At 36.3% G+C, this 22,416-nt stretch overlaps 1 protein-coding gene across 1 annotated transcript; it reads left to right on the forward strand.

Moving 5' to 3' along the window:
* Window positions 1–7,783: 7,783 nt before the first annotated feature.
* On the forward strand, window positions 7,784–10,255 carry LOC110913498 (protein FAR1-RELATED SEQUENCE 5-like). The gene is made up of 4 exons (XM_022158323.1): window positions 7,784–8,448; window positions 8,563–8,821; window positions 8,933–9,505; window positions 9,599–10,255. The coding sequence occupies exons 1-4, from the start codon at window positions 7,784–7,786 to the stop codon at window positions 10,253–10,255; spliced, it is 2,154 nt and encodes a 717-aa protein (XP_022014015.1).
* The last annotated feature ends 12,161 nt before the right edge of the window (window positions 10,256–22,416 follow it).

Below are 22,416 nucleotides of genomic sequence, written 5' to 3' on the forward strand. Positions count from 1 at the left end.
CAACCTCTTAGACTTGTTTATATTGTTGTCACAACAACTTAATGTTCTATAATGATTATCACCCAATATGGTATGGTCTTCAGAAAATACGTATAACCTGAACCACCACTAGAATCGGTTATTAATATAGCATAACTAAACCATCGGTTTCTACCAGGTTCGGTTAAATCAGTAATTTGTTTTTTCTTTCTCACCCCTATTAGTAATAAGTTTTAACATTTTAAAATAATTGGAATTTATTATAGACGCAAGTCCTATTTATCTGCTTATCAAAACCTTAAACGATCAAATCATATACAAACGCTATACTATGCAACTCGAATGGTAACACTTTTGTTACAATGATTAAATGATTCTGATTACTTAGAATTGAATAATTGATTTCGAAACATATTATTAAACAACTACAGATTTATATATTTTACTCTTTTTAATGTAACATTTTTAATGATAATTAACAATACTTAAATGAATGTATGAACACTTTTTGGTTGTTTAGATACAAAAGACGAAAATGACCTCAAGACAAGGGGACATGGGACAATAAACAAACCAACAAGGCCACCGCAAAATAGATTTATAAAATAATATTATTTGGATGTCTTTTTCAAGATATTACGTATAAGTTATATATGTATTAGCTGGATTATTTGTGTTCCAAATTTATACTAGCTGGAATATTACAAAAATACTACAATGTTCATGACTATACCATTTAAAATTATTTTATATCACACGGTGTGGGCGTTGATCAGTGGCGTTTATGTCTTTTCACGTCGCACACACCATACCGCACCCTGTGTTGTACATGATGTTGAGAGAAGGGCTTGGAGAATTCCATCGGAGTTGAGTTAATATGTGAGCATATGTGTCATGTTGTCATTGGGTCATTGGAATTAGCCGTTTACCTCAACAGCTAGTAAAAAAATATTCAAAATTTTTCATACAATTTACTCTATATAAACACACAATTTTTACACCATTTCCCCATTCAATCTAAAACTTTCATCTAACATGCCACAACACTCTCGCACACAACGTTGCACAATGCCGGCTATTCCATGGATCTTAGAAGAGGACATCACGTTATGAGAATCGTGGGTCGCAGTCCGTGAGAACCAAGGGCCTCCGTTAAACAGGTCTTCGTTTTAGGAACGAGTTCATCAAGAATTTTGTACTCGTAGGGGTGATACCATCCGACCCAAACATGCACTTCATTCACGTTTTTCGGATGATTCATGTTGAATGTATGGGATTTGAAGTGGTTCTCAACAACGTGGACATTGACGATGGTGAGCTAAACGAAGGCGACATCATCCAAATAGCTTGCGTCGAGTACCATAACATGTACGGTCGTGACTTCAGACACTACGCGGCGTGGAAATAATGTGTTTTTCGGTTAACGTTTTAGTCTAAGCTATGTAATGTTTTTAATTTTTTATGTTATGTAATGTTTTAAATATTTAAGTTATGTAATCTTTAAATTTTAAATTATGCAATCTTCTAATTAGTATTAATTGGGTTTTATTTATATTTAATAGAGTTTATATAATTTATAAATATAAATAATATTAAAAAATATGTGTCACGTGTCGGATAACCCCCTCTTCCACGCCCCTTCCCACCCCTCGGTTTTTTCAACTACGCCAATTTTCTGATGCGCGCCGACGTGACGTCCACATGTCAAATAACACTCATTTTTCATGCCCTTCCACACCGTGTGGCCTTAGTGCACACAAATTGTAAATAACTTCCTAAGAAATCGTACTAAAATAATTTAGTTTTTATGATCATGTTTATTACAAAAAAAAATAGTTATATTTTTTATATAATTCAAACCTTATTTTATACAATATAGTTACTTTATTATAAAGAAATGTTCAATACATACGCATTTTGATATATAAAACTATGAGGATCGTAAAGATAATTGTAATTTCATACATTTTTTTAGTTGATCCTCTAGATTTTTGGACAGCGGCCCTGAGATTTTTTTATCGGAACATCTTAATCTATACATATTGCATTTGAGAAACAACGTAAAAAGCTAGAAAACCAATATCAAATTTGATTAAGTACTTTAGTCACTTTTTTTTCTAATTGGTTATTGAATGATGCATTACCTTTTCATTGTGATGCTTAGTCAAAAACCTCATTGTGGCTATTAGTTTTAACGGTTGTAACGATAAGTTATCATTACTTATGTGACTTGGCCCGGCATGAACTGTAAAATCGAACATTATGTTAAAGCACATCTGAGCACCAAAAACCGAGCCCATAGGAAAAAAAATGGATCCACCACTAGTTATATATAAGACGTTTTAAATGTGTCTTTTTTTTTTCTTACTATGTGGCTATTTTTCATGCATTTAACTATATATGATTCTCGCATTCTCTACTTTTTTTTAGGAAGGCCAAAGTGAGTTCGACATCATCCCATCGGCATGAATGAAAAGCAGCGACATCATCGACACCAACACATGCAGAATGGTGTTTTCCATCGGCGCCGATTGGAATCGGCATGTATGTGTGATTTGCTTTGTCGTTTGTGGCATGGGCTGTAAAATCTTAAACCCTCTTGCCGATGGGGTGTGATTTCCTCATCTACTCATGGGGTGTGACATCGGCGTCGATGACCACTTCCAGCAAGCACTTCGTCCGGACTTAAGACCAGATTTTTAAATCTTAATAATATAACTATACACTTATAAGTATTTTAAGTAAAACATTTTTTTTGAGAAAAAACACTATATTGCTAGAGTATTAGATCATGAATTCATGTTTCAGTTTTATATAAACTAATTATTTTGGTTTGTTGATTATATATAGTTTGTATTGTGATGGAGTGTCGGTAAGAACAGAAATAAGATGTATTGAGCCGCCGAAATGAGTGGCGGACAGGATGCCGAGATTGGTTCTTGATTTGGACAGCTCGATCATTATTAACGGGTCGTTATCATGCCCACGCGCCAGCCAACACACCAAACGCGCAATCACAACTAACCTCCTTTTTGTATCTCATTCTTAACAAAAAAAGTTTAACTAAATTCCCATGATGTTTCATCGTTCTTTTGCGTGTATATACACACAATATATGTTTACGGTGAGGCATACCAACATAATAAAAGAAATTTTGAACTTGTAACAAAAGAATATTCAACAATTATTAAAAAAATAAAGAATTTAGCTAATTTAATTTAATAGATTAGAGTTTGGTTCATGTATATGAACTTGGATTATTTATAGGTTATGTCTCTTTATGTTAAATAAATACATATATGCCAATGAGGTGGTCATCAATTGCAAAGACAAATCTTTTAAACACCTAATTTAATAGATAGATGTCTTAGGTTCGAAGTCTCATATGTCATTCATTGAAGCTATCTATTTTTTGTAGATAATTAATATAAATTAAAAGATAATTATAAAATTAAATTTAATATAATTTTAAACAATTCGTATAGGAGATAATCTAATATTTTAAAATATTTATCAGATTTCAAAATTATTTATAATGTAAATGATTTTTTATTTTATTTTAGAGTTAATTACATAGTTAGTCCCTGTGGTTTGCACAAAATAACATACTCAGGTACTAATAGTTTAAAATCACCTTCTAGGGTATTAACTTTTCATTTTGTAACGTTTGGAGGTATTAACTTCTAGGGTATTAACATAGTTAGTCCCTGTGGTTTGCACAAAATAACATACTTAAGTACTAATAGTTAACAAACAATTAACGTTAATACCTCCAAACGTTACAAAATGAGAAGTTAATACCCTAGAAGGGACTAACTATGTAATTAACTCTTTATTTTATTAAACTAAAGTAGTTAAGGGTAGAATCTATTTCAAAAATGTTTATAAGGGTAAACAAAATTATTAATCAATGTTTATCGGTTCTAAACTTTTTTTCATGTTCAACTCTCAACTCAAATACGGTAATCACTATGTTTACGTTTACGTGACATTTATAAGAACCATCACCGCAATCACCCAATCCATCGTATATCAAGTATATCCGTTAGTTTTTTTAAAGATATAAATTTTTATTAGATTCATTCAACCCGTGTGATAAACAAGATTTTTTAAAGATATAACATTTTTATTTTCTACTATACAAAATTACATTTATGCAACTCATGTAATACATGGGGTTTTTAAAAATATAACTTTTTTTAATATGTAGTATATAAATTTAGATTTATTCAATCCATATAATACATAGGGTTTATACAGATATAACTTTTTATTGTTTGGTATATAAAATTACATGTGCTCAACCCGTATAACACAAGAGGTTCTTAAAAATGTAACTTTTTTCATTATTTAATATATAAAATTAATTACTCAACCCCTACAATACACAGGGTTTTTAAAAATACAATATTTTTTTTATTGATTAATATATAAAATTACATTTATTTAACCCTTGTAATAAACGAGATTTTTCAATATATATTGTTTTATTATTTGGGGTCAAGATCATTTCAGAACTATTTTTATTTTCAGAACTTGCAGAACTCATCTAGACCATTGAATGATTTAATCAATGGCTTATAAATATAATGTTAATTTGGTAATTAAATCTAAAAGTAGGGAGATTAAATAAAGAATTTAAGGGTATTATAGGGACTTTAACTTAAATTTTTAATTAACATCTCCTATAATTACTCATCCTCCCTTAAATCACGTTATATTGGTATTACTCTAGCCCTATTTCCATCCTATCTTCAATATTCTTTCTTTCAATCTTTAGTTTGTTCCAAATCAATTTAAAAAACCACTGAACGTAAATTATTTGTGAAAGAGATGTCTATAGAATCGCCGTCAAATGAAGAAGCAGATATGATATGTAGGGTAAAGTTCTTGTACAAATAATTTTAACATACTAAACATACAAATTGAAGGAAAACTCAAAAAGACAAGGTGGCATTTTTGTAATTATCAATAACTATCAAAGTTACTCTACAAATATACCTAAAAAAACCTAACCACTCCCCCCACCCCCAAAAAAAACCTAAACTCCCCACCCCCCCCACCCCCCAAAAACCTAAAAAAAAACCTACCCCCCCCCCCAAAAAAAAAAAAAACCTAACCCCCCCCCCCCACCCCCAAAAACCTAAAAAAAAACCTAACCCCCCCACCCCCCACCCCCAAAAACCTAAAAAAACCTAACACCCCCCCCCACACCCACCCAAGCTAAAATGCTAAAAACTAAACCCCCCAAAAAACCTAAAAAAATCTAAAAAAATAAAAAAAAACACACAAATTATTTTATTTTATTTTTTTAACATTTTTTATTAAAAAATCGCTACTTTTAGTAGCAGCAAAAAAAATAATTTTTTTTTTTTTTTTTTTTTGCTAACGAAATGTAGCGATTTTTTAATAAAAAATGTTAAAAAAAATTTGTGTTTTTTTAGGTATTTTTGGTTGTAACTTTGATAGTTGGTGGTAATTACAAAAATGCCACCTTGTCTTTTTGGGTTTTCCTTCAATTTGTATGTTTAGTATGTTAAGATTATTTGTATTTGATCTTTTGCCATGATATGTATATGCAATTCAAGTTGTTCTAGCATCGTTAATGATGCTGCTGCACCAGCTTCACATGCCTCCAAAGAAGACAAAAAAACAAGCATGTAACTTGTTATATTATTTTACTATTTTGTTTAAGGAGATTATTTATTGGAGCTTCAAAGCTTTTGTAATTACAAACCAAAAATCCATGTAATTTACATTGTTATTAATTTTTTATTATTATTTGAATCAGTTCATCAAACTTTATGCTCACGATTTTTTTTCTAGAGTTCATCTATTTTTTATTCATCATTTAGTTTCAAATAAATTATTAGTTTAATAGTTCTTAACGATTTACATAAATGGTTGTTCAACATTTAGTTTAAGTAAACCGATAATCAGTTTAAGTATTTACATGTATGTAAATATTATATTTACATGTATGTAAACAACATATATGGAATTTCTGTTATATGTAATCTCACTCTCTCCATTATTTGCATCTAGGTGAAGGGCAAATAGGGGGCGCCGGTTCGTCTTGAATGGGAGGCGAGGTTTTACCGATTATTCCACTATCGTGCCTTCGGGCGGGTGGAGGTCAGGTTTCTGCGCATCTGGGAGAGCCAAGGGGCTGGCGGCGGTCGAGTAGTCGACCTTGGCCACAACGCTCGGTGTCACGGTGGTTGGCACGTCGTTCCTTGCCGTTTAAAAAATGTAATCCAACTTCTATTTCTTATTATCATTTCGTGTGAATAGGTTTTATGTTTTAGCATGTAAAAAGGCTTAATTGCAAGCAAAAATGAAAATGGATAAAGACGATTGATACGTTGTCTGATTTTATTCTTAGCAATGGATTGTCATAACATATTTCTTGCTTTTATGGTTTCTTCGTGACTTTTTTTACAAGTTCGTTGCATGAGAAAGTTACAATATCAAAATCTACATATTTAAAATAGACAATCAGCATAAACATATTAATTTTAAAGATATTTATGATCTTAGTTTAAATATTTACATATATATAGATATTATATTTACACACAAGTGGAATGTTTACATGTATGCAAGACATCCAATTTGAAGACATATATAACTGGTTTGAATATTTACATATATGTAAATAGACATTTGGTTTAAAGAATCGATGATCAATGCGAATATGTCCATAGGATAATGCTTGGTGAAAAACCCCACTTTCTTAAGAAACTTAGCAAACTGTATTTGTGGCTATTATGTTGCCACGTTGGATCTGATCACATGAGCTTAACTTTTAAATGAAGGTTATATTAGTAATTTTCTTTACCCCCCTTAGAATTATGAGATGACATCTTCATTAATTGCCCATCAGTTCGTACTCTCACAATCCCCCATATTTATTTTTAATATTTCCCTTTTGCCTTTTATATCTTCTACATCTCTCATAAGAGAATCTTCAATCTTCATACTTACACCACAGTAGCAAGCATCTCCATTAATATCAATGGAGACAAATCCACCAAACTCTGAATTAATGTCGCCGGTCCGTAGTTTCCCAAACATGTTCTTTTGCAGTGACTTCCAAAACGATGAAGAATTTAATGCTACAGGTTTGTCCATATATAGTTTACTAACTGTTCTAGAAGATCTGTTATTCCTTTTTGTTTTTTACAACTTTTTAATCTAATATTCCATCCTATTATGCATGCCCATGTTCACGTGTTGCATTCGAAGCATCTGCATACACTTATATGCATGTTGATTGTTCCCGGTCGCCGGAAGACCCTGTTAGATCCCCGGATGTTTTGGTATCCAACAATTTTATGAAAAACGCGGTTATTGATGACCAGGATATGGATATTGATGAAGGTTTGTTTTATCTTACACTTTTCTTGTTTTATTTCTTCACTAGACATGTCATCTTTCAAACATTTTCTATAATGTTCACATGTAGCATCCCAAGATTCCCAGATGGAAGCCATGACTGTAGCTGTTTCTGGATCATCTCATGGTCCTTCTATGTTTGAGGAATCACCACGCAGCCAGTTAGACGGTTGTATAATGGACAATGGGATCCCAATTTATTTTCATATCACACATTTTATAACCTGTAGTGTCATGCCATTTTATTGCAGATTCATAACTTTTTCCGTTTTATGGTACAGGTCCTTCGAACCCATACTTTGTTTTTGATACCCCTCAGGGAACCCGTTACTGGATTCCTAATGTTGCTGATAAGTTCATACCGGTGTGTGGCAAAACCTATCCAACCTTTCAGGATGTTCTTTCCATGTATGAACTCTATGCGCTCGAAGCAGGTTTTTCTGTAAAAAAAGGTCAAACTAAAGTCTGGAATGGAATCCCCACACACAAGTATCTCCGATGCTCAAAATATGGGAAACCCCAACCAAAGCGGACTTTTGACACCCTAGATGAATCTTCTGTTAAGCACCGGAGGACCACCTTCTCATGGTGTGACTGTAAGGCAAGCATACTAGTATCGATATCGAACGATTCATACACAGTCCTAACTTTCAATGATATTCATAATCATGAACTTGTTGAGAGTTACAACCGTGATCTTAGTAAGATATCACGGAAACTGTCATTCTCCACGAAACAATTCATTCATAACATGAGTCTAAACCGCATTGGACCAATGAGGTCTTATAGATGCCTTGTAGCTTTAAAAGGAGGGCATCACAATGTCAATGGGACACCGGTCGATTTTAAAAACTTTAGCCACCAGCTGCGAATTTTTATTGGTGAACGCGACGCACAAGTTTTCCTAGAACGCTTGCGTGAGCGTTATGACAACCTACCCAACTTCTTTTTTGATTACACCGTATCAAACGGAAAGTTGTCCTCTGTATTCTGGGCTGATGAGATTTCAAAGCTTAACTACAAAGCTTTTGGCGATGTCCTAGCGTTTGATGCAACTTACAGCACAAACAGGTTAGCCCCCCTCCACTCTAACATATGTTAGGCCTGATCCCCAAGTATCCAATTTTAGTTTGACCAAAAAAGTTGTTCATATTGTTAACATCAAATCAATTTTTTTGTTCATAGGTACAAGATGGTTTTTGTGCCATTCACGGGTGTGGATCATCATTTCCAATGTGTTACATTTGGAGCTGGTTTGATATCAACTGAGTCAATTGAATCTTACGTGTGGTTGCTTAAGGCTTTCTTGAAGGCACACGGTACTCAACCAACTCTCGTGCTGAGTGATCAAGACCCATCCATGCTACAAGCTGTTCCTATGGTCTTTACAGAATCACGTCACCGTCTATGCATGTGGCATATAATGAAAAAACTACCATCCAAGGTATACATAAGTTTGTTAACCTTTAACATGTGTTATCAAACATAACACCCTTTTACATGTCTTCTCAAATTGTTTTAATCTAACTCGTGTTATAACTATTTAAATTTTCAGATCTCAGCCGACGTGCTCGATAACACTGATCTTCGGTCCTGCATTCATCGGTTGGTTTGGAATGTTTATATCAAACCTGAAACGTTTGAGTCCCGCTGGAATGACCTCCTACAAACATTTGGGCTTCAAGAGCACAGCTGGTTAAACGACATGTACAACATGAGACATCTCTGGGTTCCAGCCTACTTTAGAGAACTGCCCATGTGTTGCTTGATGAAGACCACCTCCCGATGCGAAAGCTCTAATGCTGCCTTCAAGGTTAACTCAACAAGCGCAAACACGCTTGTACAATTTATGATGTGCTTTGAAAATAGGGTAGACAGCCAACGATATCGTCAACGTGTTTCGGAGTTCAAAACCTCTTCTACCATGTTCTCTGGCAATACTGAGTTAGCGATAGAGCAACACGCGTTCGCCATTTACACAAACGCTGTTTTCGCCCAAGTGCAAAAAGAAATAATTAAAGGTAAGTTTTTATGCTACATCACAAACCAAAGCGAGACGAGCGATTCCAGTCTTCTGATAGACGTCACTCATTTGGATAAAAGGAACAACATCACAAATGTCTATCAGGTAACACATGTTAGGCACTTACATTATTCCATGTACTCTAACATATTTTTGCATCTAAATGTGTTTTCCTTTGTTTGTCTCTGTTCAAATCAGGTTACGTACAACAATGTCGATCAATCGGCCAATTGCTCATGCAGGAATTTCACACGTATCGGGTATCTGTGTCGCCATGTCTTTTGTGTCTATCGCTTGAAAAATGTTGAAAGGATTCCACCACAATACATAAACGACAGGTGGCGCCGAGATGCCCTCCCCAAACATGTTTTTTCAATTTCCAGTCGATACGGAGTCAACCCACACGCACCGTCCATTATGCGGAATGAAATCCTCGACCTCGTTATTGAATGCGTAGATGTTGCTAGAACCGATGAGGATGCGTTGGCAAAACTGGTTGACCAACTCAGGGATTTCAAGATCAATATTCTTTCCAGGCAACCCTTGGCAACAACTGAAAATGAATCAAATGAGGCTCAAATGGAAGAAATAGTTGGGCAACCAATCAACATTCCAGTCCAAGTTGCTAATCCAGAAGTTGCACGCAATAAAGGATGTGGTACTCATACTCGCATTTCTGGGCCCGGTGAGAAGGCCAAAGCAAAACCACCAAAACGTCCAAAGCAGCTTCGCTTATGCAAGCGTTGTGGTCTGTATGTCGACGACCACGACTCACGCAACTGCCTTAAGGTGGCTGCAATGAAAGCAGCAAAGGCAGCTGCTGAACAACTAAGGCAGACTGCCACTGGCGACTGATCATCTGATTAAAATCAATTTATGTAGTACTATGTAACGGGAGACTCTTCATTTTGGCCTTCTTACGCACATGTAACAGTCTTTTGTCATCATCCTGCTATTATCTGTTACGTGTGTAAGAAGGTATAACTTTTTGAGTCCCAATAATCATATTTAGGATTGTAAGAAACTATATGGCCTTTGGCCACTTTTGTCGTATTAGGCCCCAAGGTCATTCGTGGACCGCTGTGGTATATTAAGCGGAAGCAGCTTATCTTAACATTTAACTGCATTTTGATATCTGTTTTTCTGTGTTTCATTTTTCTACCGATTAAAGAAAAAAAACTAACAAACATGCATATCACATGTTAATTCCCCATAATGATTTGCTCTCTTTAACTTCAAATGATCAAAACAATCTTTTGTTAACTATACAGCTGGAGTAAAAAAAAAAAACACATTGGATAAAAAAAAAAACTAAACAGAAACTGATGCATAACACATGTTACTTACCCATAATGATTTGATCTTTTTATCTCAAAAGGATCAAAACAATCTTTTGTTAACCACACATATGGAATAAATAAACAGATTGGGTCTGTGAACTTCAAAGCATCAAAGCAATCCTTGCTAACCACTCAATCTGGAACAGATACACTTGCTTAACACATGTTAGCTTACATTTTGAAAGTTTCAAAAACCTTGCTTAACACATGTTACTTTCAAAACACTATTTGGTTAACACATGTTAGTTTACCTAATGGTTTGGATCTTCAACATGGAAAGATTCAAAACACTATGTGTTAACCACATAACAAACAACATATATACTAAACCACGTCAGGTTATAGAAGTAGACTTCAAGCAACTTAAACAAACATTCTACCACTAGGTTACATAAAAAGAAATAAAAACATAATAAAACACCAACAAGACGACATTCGTATGTCGTTTTGTTTCAACATAAGGTCATCAGGTTAACACATTTTCAAACACTTTCACCATACCAACTACCCATGGGTATCCTCCACTAGTAACAAGCTTTTAATCATGGTGTGGGGAATTCCTCATCATGAAAGTACACTGGAGACGGGCTGCGCTCACCCTCCCATGGGTCATGGTAACACCAGGACTGGATTGTTTCCGGTGAGTATGGACACAACGGGCAGCCACACATTTCATGGTCTGGGTCCGTCAGCAACCTAACCAACTCATCTGGTAGCCCCTTCAACTTTTCATCATCTGGAACAATGTGCTGCCTTCGGCCTGGTTGATCTCGCGACACACCAGATACATCAGTGACGTTTTTCGTTCCGCTTTCTGAAGCATCCTCACTTGAAGTTACTCCAGTTTTCCGGTCCTCTCCATTTTTGTGAGACCCTTTTCTTTCGTTAACCTCCATGCACCGGCCCTCACATGCTTCTTTCCCTTTTTGTTTGACCTTCTCCATGCTTGGTTGGCTAGCCGTATCCTTACCATCACACGGGTCCATCTCATTAACGCTCTTTTGGGACATCTTACACCTTATGGATAACTGAATTGGTGTAGTAGGATTGTGAAGTATTACAGAATATTAGGTGGGTTCTTCCCTCCAATACTTATAGAGGAGTTCCCTGTCTACATTTCATATAGTCTTCTTGACTTGACCTTTTTTGATGTGACCAAAAGCTGATAAAAAAGAAAATATTCCTTTTTTCCCAATAAAGTTGCTTTTATAGACCCCAACCCACATGCTTGTACTATTCTGCCAACAACTCTCTAGTGTTCCCCATATTTGTACAACCTATTTAGAAAGCCTGTTCCCCTTGGAAAGAGCGTTTTTTTGTTTTTCTTTAGTGTTACAAAACAATTTCACAATTTCTAATATAACATTATAAACTATGTCAATAAACTTGGTTAATACTATTATACGCCATTTAACAACACATCAATATTTTCTAGAGTTTATAATTACCGACTAACTAAACATCATATTTAATATATATAGTTCATCCACAAAAAGACATCCTGACGATGCCATACCCAACAAAACACCTACCCCCGCATTACGTTTGAAGCAAAATCCCCAAATCCATCAAAGTTCATTACATGTTTCCAAAAAACATATCCGGCGAAATTAAGGCATAATTGTTCTACAATAACATGTGTTAGCCACCATAACACGTGTTACTCTATTCGGCATTCTTCCTTGATTTTTGGCAGCAGCACATTCACCTCCGAACATAATATGTGCGCCGCATACCTCTTTCTCAACTTTCTCACCTCCGCCATCTTCCTCGCCCCACTCGTGCTGAACCCACAGTTAAAACTTTGGTTTTTCCCCATATAGCACTCCATGTGCCGCATCAAGAAGATCCCACAATCAGTTGTGTTTGCGGTTGTTGCCCAAGGAACCGGCATACGCTGGATGTTGCAGTACTCTATGTCATCGGCTCGTGGATTCCCAACCTCCCGCAGATATTGCACAAACATATCTTTCTGCATACGCATACACAAGACATAGTTAGTAATCCTAAAAAAAATAAAAAAAAAAAAACCTAACAGTCTTGCCAGTGTTATCACACTTATTTTTAAATCAATTTTCAGTTTTGTTACTTACAATCTTATACGCTGTGTCCTTGTGTAGGTAGTAGACGCTATCTTCTATCAACTGACCTTGACGGGCTTTGTCATTATCAATGACATAAATCCCGGGGTCGCGTAACTCAAACACTAGCAAGTAAAAGTGTTTGTGCTCCAATATAGGGAAGAAAACAATGTCTTGATTTCGGAAATCAGGAACGCAATCAACTCTGTTGACCGCACCCTTTATCCCAAGCCGAAACTTGTGCATCCGCGCCTCTACCCCGCCTTCGTCAGTTGTGAGCATCCATGGAAACTTCAAGCATAACAGAGAAATTAATAAGGTCACCAATAGGACACACTGTAATTTATATATACATGGCACTTACCACAACTTTAGTCCCAAAAAATTGTCTACTGTAAGCCTCCCGTGATTTTCTTTTCTCCTGGAAGTTCAGCACCTCCGCCCAACAGTCAATAATGCCATCCGAGACCTCATTGCCAACATCTAAACTCTTGAACATAGACCGAGATGCTTGTACGTGGGTAGGGCTTCTGAACAGCAACTCCCTGAAGTCAGGTGTACAAACCACAAAATAAATTTGAATACGTTAACACATGTAATTTATTGTTTTTCTAATAATTCGTACGGTTACGCCCTTACTTACACAGACATATGTATCGGACTATCTACATCAGCCACTGACGAAGAACCCTGTTCCCTCCTGCGTTTAAATAAAAAAATAAACCAATTATCCAGTGTATGAATCGTTGTTTATCGTTTACAATATTCCTATAAAACAAAAAACAACTTTTGCAATTCTACTTACATGTTTGCCTCCATTGCCCGCTTCCTACGACAAAATCCACTTAAAAGGTGCATTGGGCTTTCATCGGCGTGTATGTAGTCCCACAGATTTGTCTCCTTCTTTGTAATTGGTTGGCCCATGTCAACAGTCCTTATATAGTAAGGTGATCTGTTTGGCTCCGCTACCACCTTCTCTCGGAAGGGGAGTTTCCTTTTTTGTGCCCCCAACTCAGCCAACATGCGCACACGGTTAGCAAGCGGAATATTGTCCTCCACCTCATACATATCACTACCACAAGATCCCAGCCCAGTTTGACCTTTGTGGATTGCAATGGCCGGGTCATAGGAGCTAACTGGGTCTACCATTATAACCATGCTCAAGTCTGCGGTAGCCTCCACATCGCCTAACACATAAAAAATAAATAGATGATGTAACGCGTAAACAACTACAACACATTCGATGCGATAAATGAAGGTGTTTTAGCTCACCAACAGGTTTGGTTTCTGTCCGGGGGATGTCCTCCATCTTCCCACTTGTGCAACCTGCACGTTTAATGCAAATAAGTATATTATACATGACTCATACTAACCCATCCATACTAACTTCGCTTAATGCTATATCTTACCAATTTCGTGTGACACGTCCACTTGAGCCCCAATTTGTGTCATCCCAAGGCTCCAATTCGGGCCATCTAAATTTCGTTCATCAAAACCGGGCTCAGGCCCATTGTCTGTATGAACACCTAACATGTGTTAACTCAGTAAATGATAGACAGGGGAAACCATTTTTAACACATGTTGGAGCATGAAAGTCCTTACCTTCATTCTCTGCAAAAGGGACCTCTTCAGCCGCTTTCCCTTTTGCATCGACATCATGTGCCATCTCACTCCCGTCGCCCGAAACTATTGAATCAACCACCGCGCTAGTGCACCCTTGCATGTTTATAATAGTCGCACGCATCCCATCATGCTCAGTCTTACCTTCTGCACCTGCATAACACAATGCTGTTACAAAGCATGCACAACTTACTACCAGGAAAACATTAAATACTTACTGTTTAAAACACGGCCAGTCTCATCAACAGCCCCATTGTCTTCGCCATCCGGAACACCGTGTTTGTCCTTATCATCAACAGCCCCGTCCGCAGCTGAAAAAACCATGCCACCACTCTCTTCCTTTCTTCCATCTGACGGTGCGTTCTTAACTTCAATCTCGATTTTAGGATCTGCAATTGCATAAACATTTTTCGAGATATCACATAGCTAAGCCTTGCTAAACAAAAAAAAAAAAAATTAAGGTTTCCGAAGGTTACCTTCCTTCCCACTCTGTTCATCATGTTTACTATCCTTGTCCTCCATCTCGACCATTTTGTCCATTCTTTGATCACAAACAAACCTTGCTTCGTAAATCTCATCCTTTTTGACGTCATCCGCTTTAAGATTGGTGTTCTGTTCATCATTGGGCTTCGCAGCCACTTTATTGTCTGTTTCCACTCTACGCTCAGCACGTGTAACAAACTGCGAGTCCGGACCCCGGTAATCTGTGCACACAAGATGACATACGTTAAAGAAAAAAAGTAACAAAGCACACTTTTAGAATCAGTCATTATTAGGGGGTTTACGAGAACTACCGTGTGCCCCGTGCACTTCGGCTGCTTTAATACGCATTATTGCACGCATTAAACCCAGCGGTTTATGCACTTCTTCGGCATCATTTTCATACACCCCTCCTGCGCCTTTATTTTTTTCGTCCCCACCAACACTACATTCCTCGCGACTTGAATTACCAGCATCATTAACACTCTTATCACCTTCCCCGACTTCAATTGTATTTTTCCCAAGTTCACTAACCCTCAGTTCTATCTCTTCCAACTGTTTCTTCGTCTTGATTAACCCTATAACATAACATCAACATTACATGCGTTTAAGTAACGTAACCATATTAGACGGTAATACAGGTTAACTGACTAACACATGTTATACATTACCTGACTCGTCACCACCATCCGTTTCTCCACGGAGAATCTTTGTTTTCGACTTCTGGCAATTCGGGGTCACAAAGCTGGCTTTTGTTTCCGAAGCACCCTTCAACAGATTCAGACGGGGAGACCTCCTTACCCGCGGCGACATAACTGTTTCCAGCTCTCCGGTACACTCTGCTGCAACCACAAGGGCAGGTTATACTATATGATAGTTAACTCCTTTGACGTGTGTTAAGGAATGTCATATCATTCCATAACATACAGTTAAGTAAAGGTATTCTTAAAAAGGGTATAACATGTAACAAACTACCTCTTTCTTTGTCACTTTCCGTGCCTTGTCCACCAATCTGCATACTTCTCTTTCTCCTTTTTGGCGTGACAAACATTTCTTCTGTTTCCCTTACATGTTTTAAGTTCTCAAGTCGTGCTGATCTCCGCACCTCAACCGACTTTCCACCATCTTCAATCTGTTCATCATGGTCTTCAACACCATCATTTGCGAATGATTGCACTTGAACATCAGCTGCACATTCAAAATAAAAAATAAATAAATAAATATTGTCAATAATTACAGGTTGAAGAACCGGCCAAATGTGTTTCCGTGTTCATTTCATATACATCGTTAGCCCACCTTCTTGGTCATCGAAGTCTATCACTGAAGATCCTACTGCTTTCAGCCTACTTTTACTGATTTTTTTGTTTTGGCGGACAAGCGACTTCCTGTACAAGCTCATTATTGGTGACCCATCCGAAAGATCATCATCGATGCCATCCCCTACGAAAACGTTCCCACAATTATTAATGGATTTCAAAATAATTTAACTAAATAACACAGACAATAACAGGGCCCGACAATAACATTTACTAACCAGCGTTCTCTCCTTCATTGATGTGATTTTTTTCATCATTTCTCAAATCGTCCAAGACCGAATTGATCTTGTGTGACGCTAAATCTACCGCATCATCGTTATCCTCCCTTTCACTATCTTTCTTCTCAAACAAACTATCAAACGTTGACTTCAACTCTTGTACTTCTTCGTCTTCATGGCTTTCCACCAACAGCGAATCTAACATACCCTCTATTTTGACTTTGTTCTTCTTTGTCACGTATATTAACTGTCGTAATATCGTCAACCTCTCCTGTTGAGTATAGTTTTTAACATTATTTTTTTTTTGGACAATTTGAAACATATACCAATTTCAAAAAAACACATGTTATAGCATCTATCTTTACCTCTTTAGTTGCCCATTGTTCGACGTTATAGTTTCTGGGACGTGTTAATCCTTTAAACCGTCCTGTTCCAAAACCACCCGCAAGGATTTCAAGCCTTTCTCTCTCTCTCAATCTTTTCAAGTTCCAAAAGGCTAAAGGACAGACCGCACTGTCAACCTCCATACCCGTGCACTCAACGCTATCAACGTACAACAACTACAAGAAACAACGATACGTTCAACAAGGGAATAAATCAACTATTATAACACATGTTAATTAGCTAAGTTACTTAAAGTTGCTTACCATCAGAATCGCTAGAGGACCAACAAAGAAACTCTGTGGGTCCTGCCGATTCCATGTATCCTTGCAAGTTCTTAGCTTTTCCACAACAAAGTCACACCAGTCTATTGTTGCAAAATCCATCTCTTCATCCAGATACTCCAATATTTCTTCCCGTAAACAACTTTGTTTATGACAATCCACCAGCACTGCCACAAAACACATTAAGAAATCCATCCTGAAATCAAAACTGTCTTCGCCATCGGAATCATCAATCATTTTCACCATCTTTGTCGGCGGCACCATTGGCCCCGGGTATCTCGCCCTCCATTCCGTGATGGCCTCACTGAGAATCGGCAGCTTACCAATAGAACTAAACTTTTGCCCACCAGTCGGAATCCCTAACAACTTGTGGATCACTTTCCTGTTCACCTTGATATCACCGGCAGGCGTACATATCAACATTTTATCGGGATTGAAATTGTCCACAACAAAATAACCTAACTTCGCCGGCAAACCATCAACGCTGAAAGTTAGCATCCGTCCAAAGCCCATTTCCCTGACTGCATCACGCTGTTGTTCTGTCAATGCCCGTACACACTTATAAAACTGCAACGGTGCAGATCTTGTCCTTATTCCTGGAAATTCATCCTTTTTTGCGCGCTTGCGGGCTTTCTGAACCTTTTCCGGTTTCTTACGTTCTACCTTAGCTTTCCCTGCTCTACCTTTCTCTTTTTCATCAGAACCCTTGTTCTTTTTGGTCTTCAACATGCTTCCGCCCTTCGATGAAGCCGTCACGTCTGACCAACATTTTATAGGAAACAACAACATTACAAACAATTCCTTAAGGGCTTAAAAATAAACTAACTGTTAGTCCGTTTTCAGGGTCAAGCACAACTAACACATGTTAACAGAAGCCAAGTGTGTAACTTACCACGTTTTCTTTTATGTCCACTCCTTGAAATATCCCTGACATTGCTTGTCTTCCCTACAGTTTTCAAACATGTTAATGAGATTTGTGTGGATATGCAACTAGCCTCTATTGCAGCAAAAAGGAACTTACCCATCTGCATTTTGTTATCCCCCCGTCTGCTTACACCACAACCTTTCATTTAGCACCGAAACATTCGTAAGTTAGACGATTATCTTCAACAATACTTTATATAAATTATAAAAAAATATTACTACTTAATCGTTACCTTTTTCGTGTCTCTTCCCATTGCTTGTTGACACAACATCGGCTTCATCGTAGACTGTAAGGCATCAGACACAATTTAGTTACGCCCAATTTCAGGCCCAACACACTATAAACATACAGATCACCTTTGAACTATGTATAGTGTTTAGTAACATAAAAATTCTAACCTAGCTCCCGTTGCGTTGGACCAAAGTCAGCTCGTTGTTTGGAAGGACCGGGCTTGGGTTCCTCCGATAAAATCACCACGCTAGGGCTACCAGAACTTTTTCGCCCTAAATTGTGTTTCGAAGTCCTACATATTTAAAAATAAAACAAACTAAGGTTGCCTCTTTCCAATAATCGGTTGAAGCAAAACCTACTTGGACATGACGGATAACAACAAACTAACCTGTTGTTTGAAGTCTGAATCTTCCGTAAACGTTTCAGCTTCAAAGACGATGACAATATTATGAACGAGTTCCTCATCGGATTCTATGTTAGGGTTTGTGGGTAGTAGCTTTTCAATGCCGTCGTATCGATTGTAAAGAAGATGAACAGGAATGGAGAAAGGATTAAAGACGAGAGAGAATCATGAACAGGAAGAGAGTTTGTTGGAGTAAAATGGAAAAGAAGAGAGTTTTTTTGAATTTGGGTGAACTTCTTTGATTAGACTGCTACTGCATGGCAGTCATTGCTGTCTTCCCAATGCTTTTTGATACCCAAAATGCCCTTCGATGGTACAAGTTGGCAGTGTTTTTTATTTCTTTTTATTTTTATTAACACAATATAATCATGTCCCTTGATCATCTTAGATGTAACCTAATCAATGGTTCAGATGGGGTTTCCATAGTTTTCTCAAAAAGAAGGGGTTTACTATATAACCAAGCCCTATGTCCATATATGTAAATATTCCACTTACAAATATGTTAATTAAACATTTACATGTTTAGTTTATAGAAATCGATGATCAATGTGAATGTGTACATATATGTAAGCATTCTACCTACGTGTATGTTATTTAAACATTTACATATATGCATATAAATAGACTATCATTTTGAAAAATGTATGGTCATTATCAAGATTTACATATAAGTAAATAAAAGATTAATTGAAAAGATTCAGATAGAAAATTTACATACATAACGTTCGATTCTTTAACATTAATGTGAAGAGATAGAAGACCAGATTAATCTTTAACACAGTGGTAAATTCTTAAAAATTGAAGAGAGGAGAGATGAGGAACTAACTAAATGCACAAAAAATGAAAGATATAATATATTAATTAATTAATAGGAGAGAGAAACAATTTAGTAGATTACTATTATACCCTTTCTCATTTATTTTTAAATTTTAATATTTAAAAAAGAATGAATGGTTCACATTAGTTCTGCAAGTTCTGAAGCAAAATGGGTTCTGAAAAGAACCCAACCCTATATATATATATATATATAGGGGAAGGTTCTATGCAGAACACAAAATATTGCAAGAACACGCAGAACACAAGAAATCACCTATTTTTTCAATCCTAAAAACCTAAAAAGTAAATGAAAATGTTATAAATGTAAGACTTATTGTTTCTTACACTATTCAAAACAAAATATGAAAAAAATTCACTTTTTGTATAACCTACACATATGTAGGTTTATGTGTAGGTTAAATTACCAAGATGTATGTAAGTTACGTGTAGGTAAAAATAATATGGTTTTTTATGAATATATAATATACATATGAATGTAAGAAACATAAAATTTAAAAAAACATGAAACCTAAATCACAAAATTTAGTGTTTTAGAGTTGTTCTTTTTGTTCTCGCAATATTTAGTGTTCTGTAATGATCCTCATCCTATATATATATATATATATATATAGGTAAAGAGTATGGTACAAATATGGTTATCCTACATTATATACGCTATATTGTGAGCCGTACACGTGTCCTGATTCATTTCGGTTTAATAAGGTTAAATCAGACAATTAACCTAATCACCAGAGGGCAAATTCGTCTCTTCATTCATTCAGCGAGAAGTTCGTTACACTGATATCCCGGTAATTATTATTCAAATCCGTTTCAAATTTTCCATAATTCACAATTTGCAGTTTTCGTTCTTACGTGTTAGGGTTTCATTCAATTTGTCTATTTCGATGGATCCACAGAGTAGCACTGGACGAACAGAAGTTGATTTTGAAGAAAATCGACCGATCGGTGATCATGCTCAATTATCTGCTTATCAGAGAGTTTCGATTGAGGATGTTTTAAATCCGCGACCTGCAAATCCAATTCCAGTTCCAATTTCAAGTTCAAGTGCTGCAAACGAGTTTTCTATTGGTAATTATGTTAATTCAGATATCTAAATTGTTCGTATAATTGTTTTTTGTTTAATCGTAGCATTGTTGTAGCTGTTTTTGTAGTTTGAATGTTTTGATTACACTTTTGTATTTTTGAAAAGCAACATGTATAACTTCGCATGTTATTACTCTTACAATTCGCATTTGATTTTTTTTTTTTGCAATTTCGCATGTTACTATGTAATAAATCGCATATGTAATTCAGATTAATCAATATCATCATTTCGCATGTTTTTTATCAGACAATTCGCATGTGGTTTATATGACGTTTTATGTTTTTTATTTTTGATTCATGTAGATGAAAGGGTTTACACTCCGGAAGTTCAGGCATCAGCTACACCTCTTGTTGGAATGCAATTTATCTCTATTGAACAAGTATATGCGTTTTATCAATCATATGCTAAGTTAGCTGGTTTTTCTATTCGGAAAGGTGGTGAAGTATGCAGTGGTGGTATAATCAAAACTAAGTATTTTGTTTGTTCTAAAGAGGGACATAAGCCTCTGTGTATTGATGATCATTCGAAGTCAAAAAAGCAATTCAAAACAAGGAACAGGGGGACTATTAGGACCGGATGCAAAGCTCAACTTATGATTTGCACTATGGATGGTAGATTATATACAGTAAAGAGATTTGTTGATGGTCATAATCATAAGTTTGTATGTCAAAATGACATTCACATGCTCCCAGCTTACAGACAATTGTCAGATGTCCAGGAGGAGATGGTATGGGAACTAGGCACTTTAAACCTTGGTCCTGTCAAAGCTTTCCATATAATGAGGAAACGTTATGGTGGTTTCAAGAACATTGGTGCTACGGTTGATGATTGCAAAAATTTTAGGAAGCGAATAAACAGCTATATAGGAGAGTATGACGCTGACATGGTAATAAATAGGATGTCTGACAAAAAAAAATATTTAGCTGATTTTTCGTTTGAATACTCTGTTGATGATGGCAGACGGTTAACTGGTTTGTTCTGGGCTGATGGTTTATGCAAACTTAACTATATGGAATTTGGCGATGTGATATCGTTCGATGCAACCTTCAAGACAAACAGGTAATTGTTTCAAAGACAAACATGTTTTGTTACTGATTTTCGCATGTTTGTTTGATAATGAGTGTTCAATATCGCATGTGTAGACAACAGAGTGGTGTTGAATATATCGCATGCCTTTAACCTGGTTTCGCATATGATTTTTAGTAATTCGCATATAATAAACGTGATTTCGCATGTGTTGTTCAGGTACAAGATGGTGTTTGTTCCGTTCACAGGCATTGACAACCACTATCGTAATGTAACACTCTCAGCTGGGTTGTTGGCATCAGAGAGTATTGAATCATATAAATGGCTTCTGAATTCATTTTTGAAGTCATTTGGTCGGCAGCCTAATGTTGTAGTGATGGATCAAGACCCTGCTATGAAACAGGCTATTGAGGAGGTTTTCCCTATTAGCAGACACAGATTGTGTATGTGGCACATAATGAAAAAAGTGGCAGATAAGGTATAGCATGCAATATTTTTGTGTTTTGTTGGTGATATTTCTTATTATTATAGTTTTTTTGTAATAGACTGATACAAAATGCATTTATTGTTAAAGGTTGGACACGAGTTGTGCAATAATGATGAGTTTAAAAGGAGGATGTGCGACATTGTTTGGACTGATTCGATTGAGCCCGAAGAATTCGAGAGACAATGGAAGTTAGTGATGATTGAGTTCGGTCTTACTGAAAACAAATGGATTGATGATATGTTTGGGATGAGATCCATGTGGATTCCGGCTTTTTACTGGCACGAGCCAATGTCAGGTCTTATG

The sequence above is a fragment of the Helianthus annuus genome, chromosome 15 (assembly GCF_002127325.2).
Source record: "Helianthus annuus cultivar XRQ/B chromosome 15, HanXRQr2.0-SUNRISE, whole genome shotgun sequence".
In the NCBI taxonomy this organism is placed as follows: Eukaryota; Viridiplantae; Streptophyta; class Magnoliopsida; order Asterales; family Asteraceae; genus Helianthus; species Helianthus annuus.

What these genes read in the sequence shown, in the direction of transcription:
- LOC110913498 (XM_022158323.1), top strand. Translation starts at nt 7,784, where the DNA reads ATGTATGAACTCTATGCGCTCGAAGCAGGTTTTTCTGTAAAAAAAGGT. An exon ending in GCAACTTACAGCACAAACAG is followed by an intron (nt 8,449 to 8,562) that starts GTTAGCCCCCCT and finishes TTTTGTTCATAG; the next exon opens with GTACAAGATGGTTTTTGTGC. An exon ending in TGAAAAAACTACCATCCAAG is followed by an intron (nt 8,822 to 8,932) that starts GTATACATAAGT and finishes TTAAATTTTCAG; the next exon opens with ATCTCAGCCGACGTGCTCGA.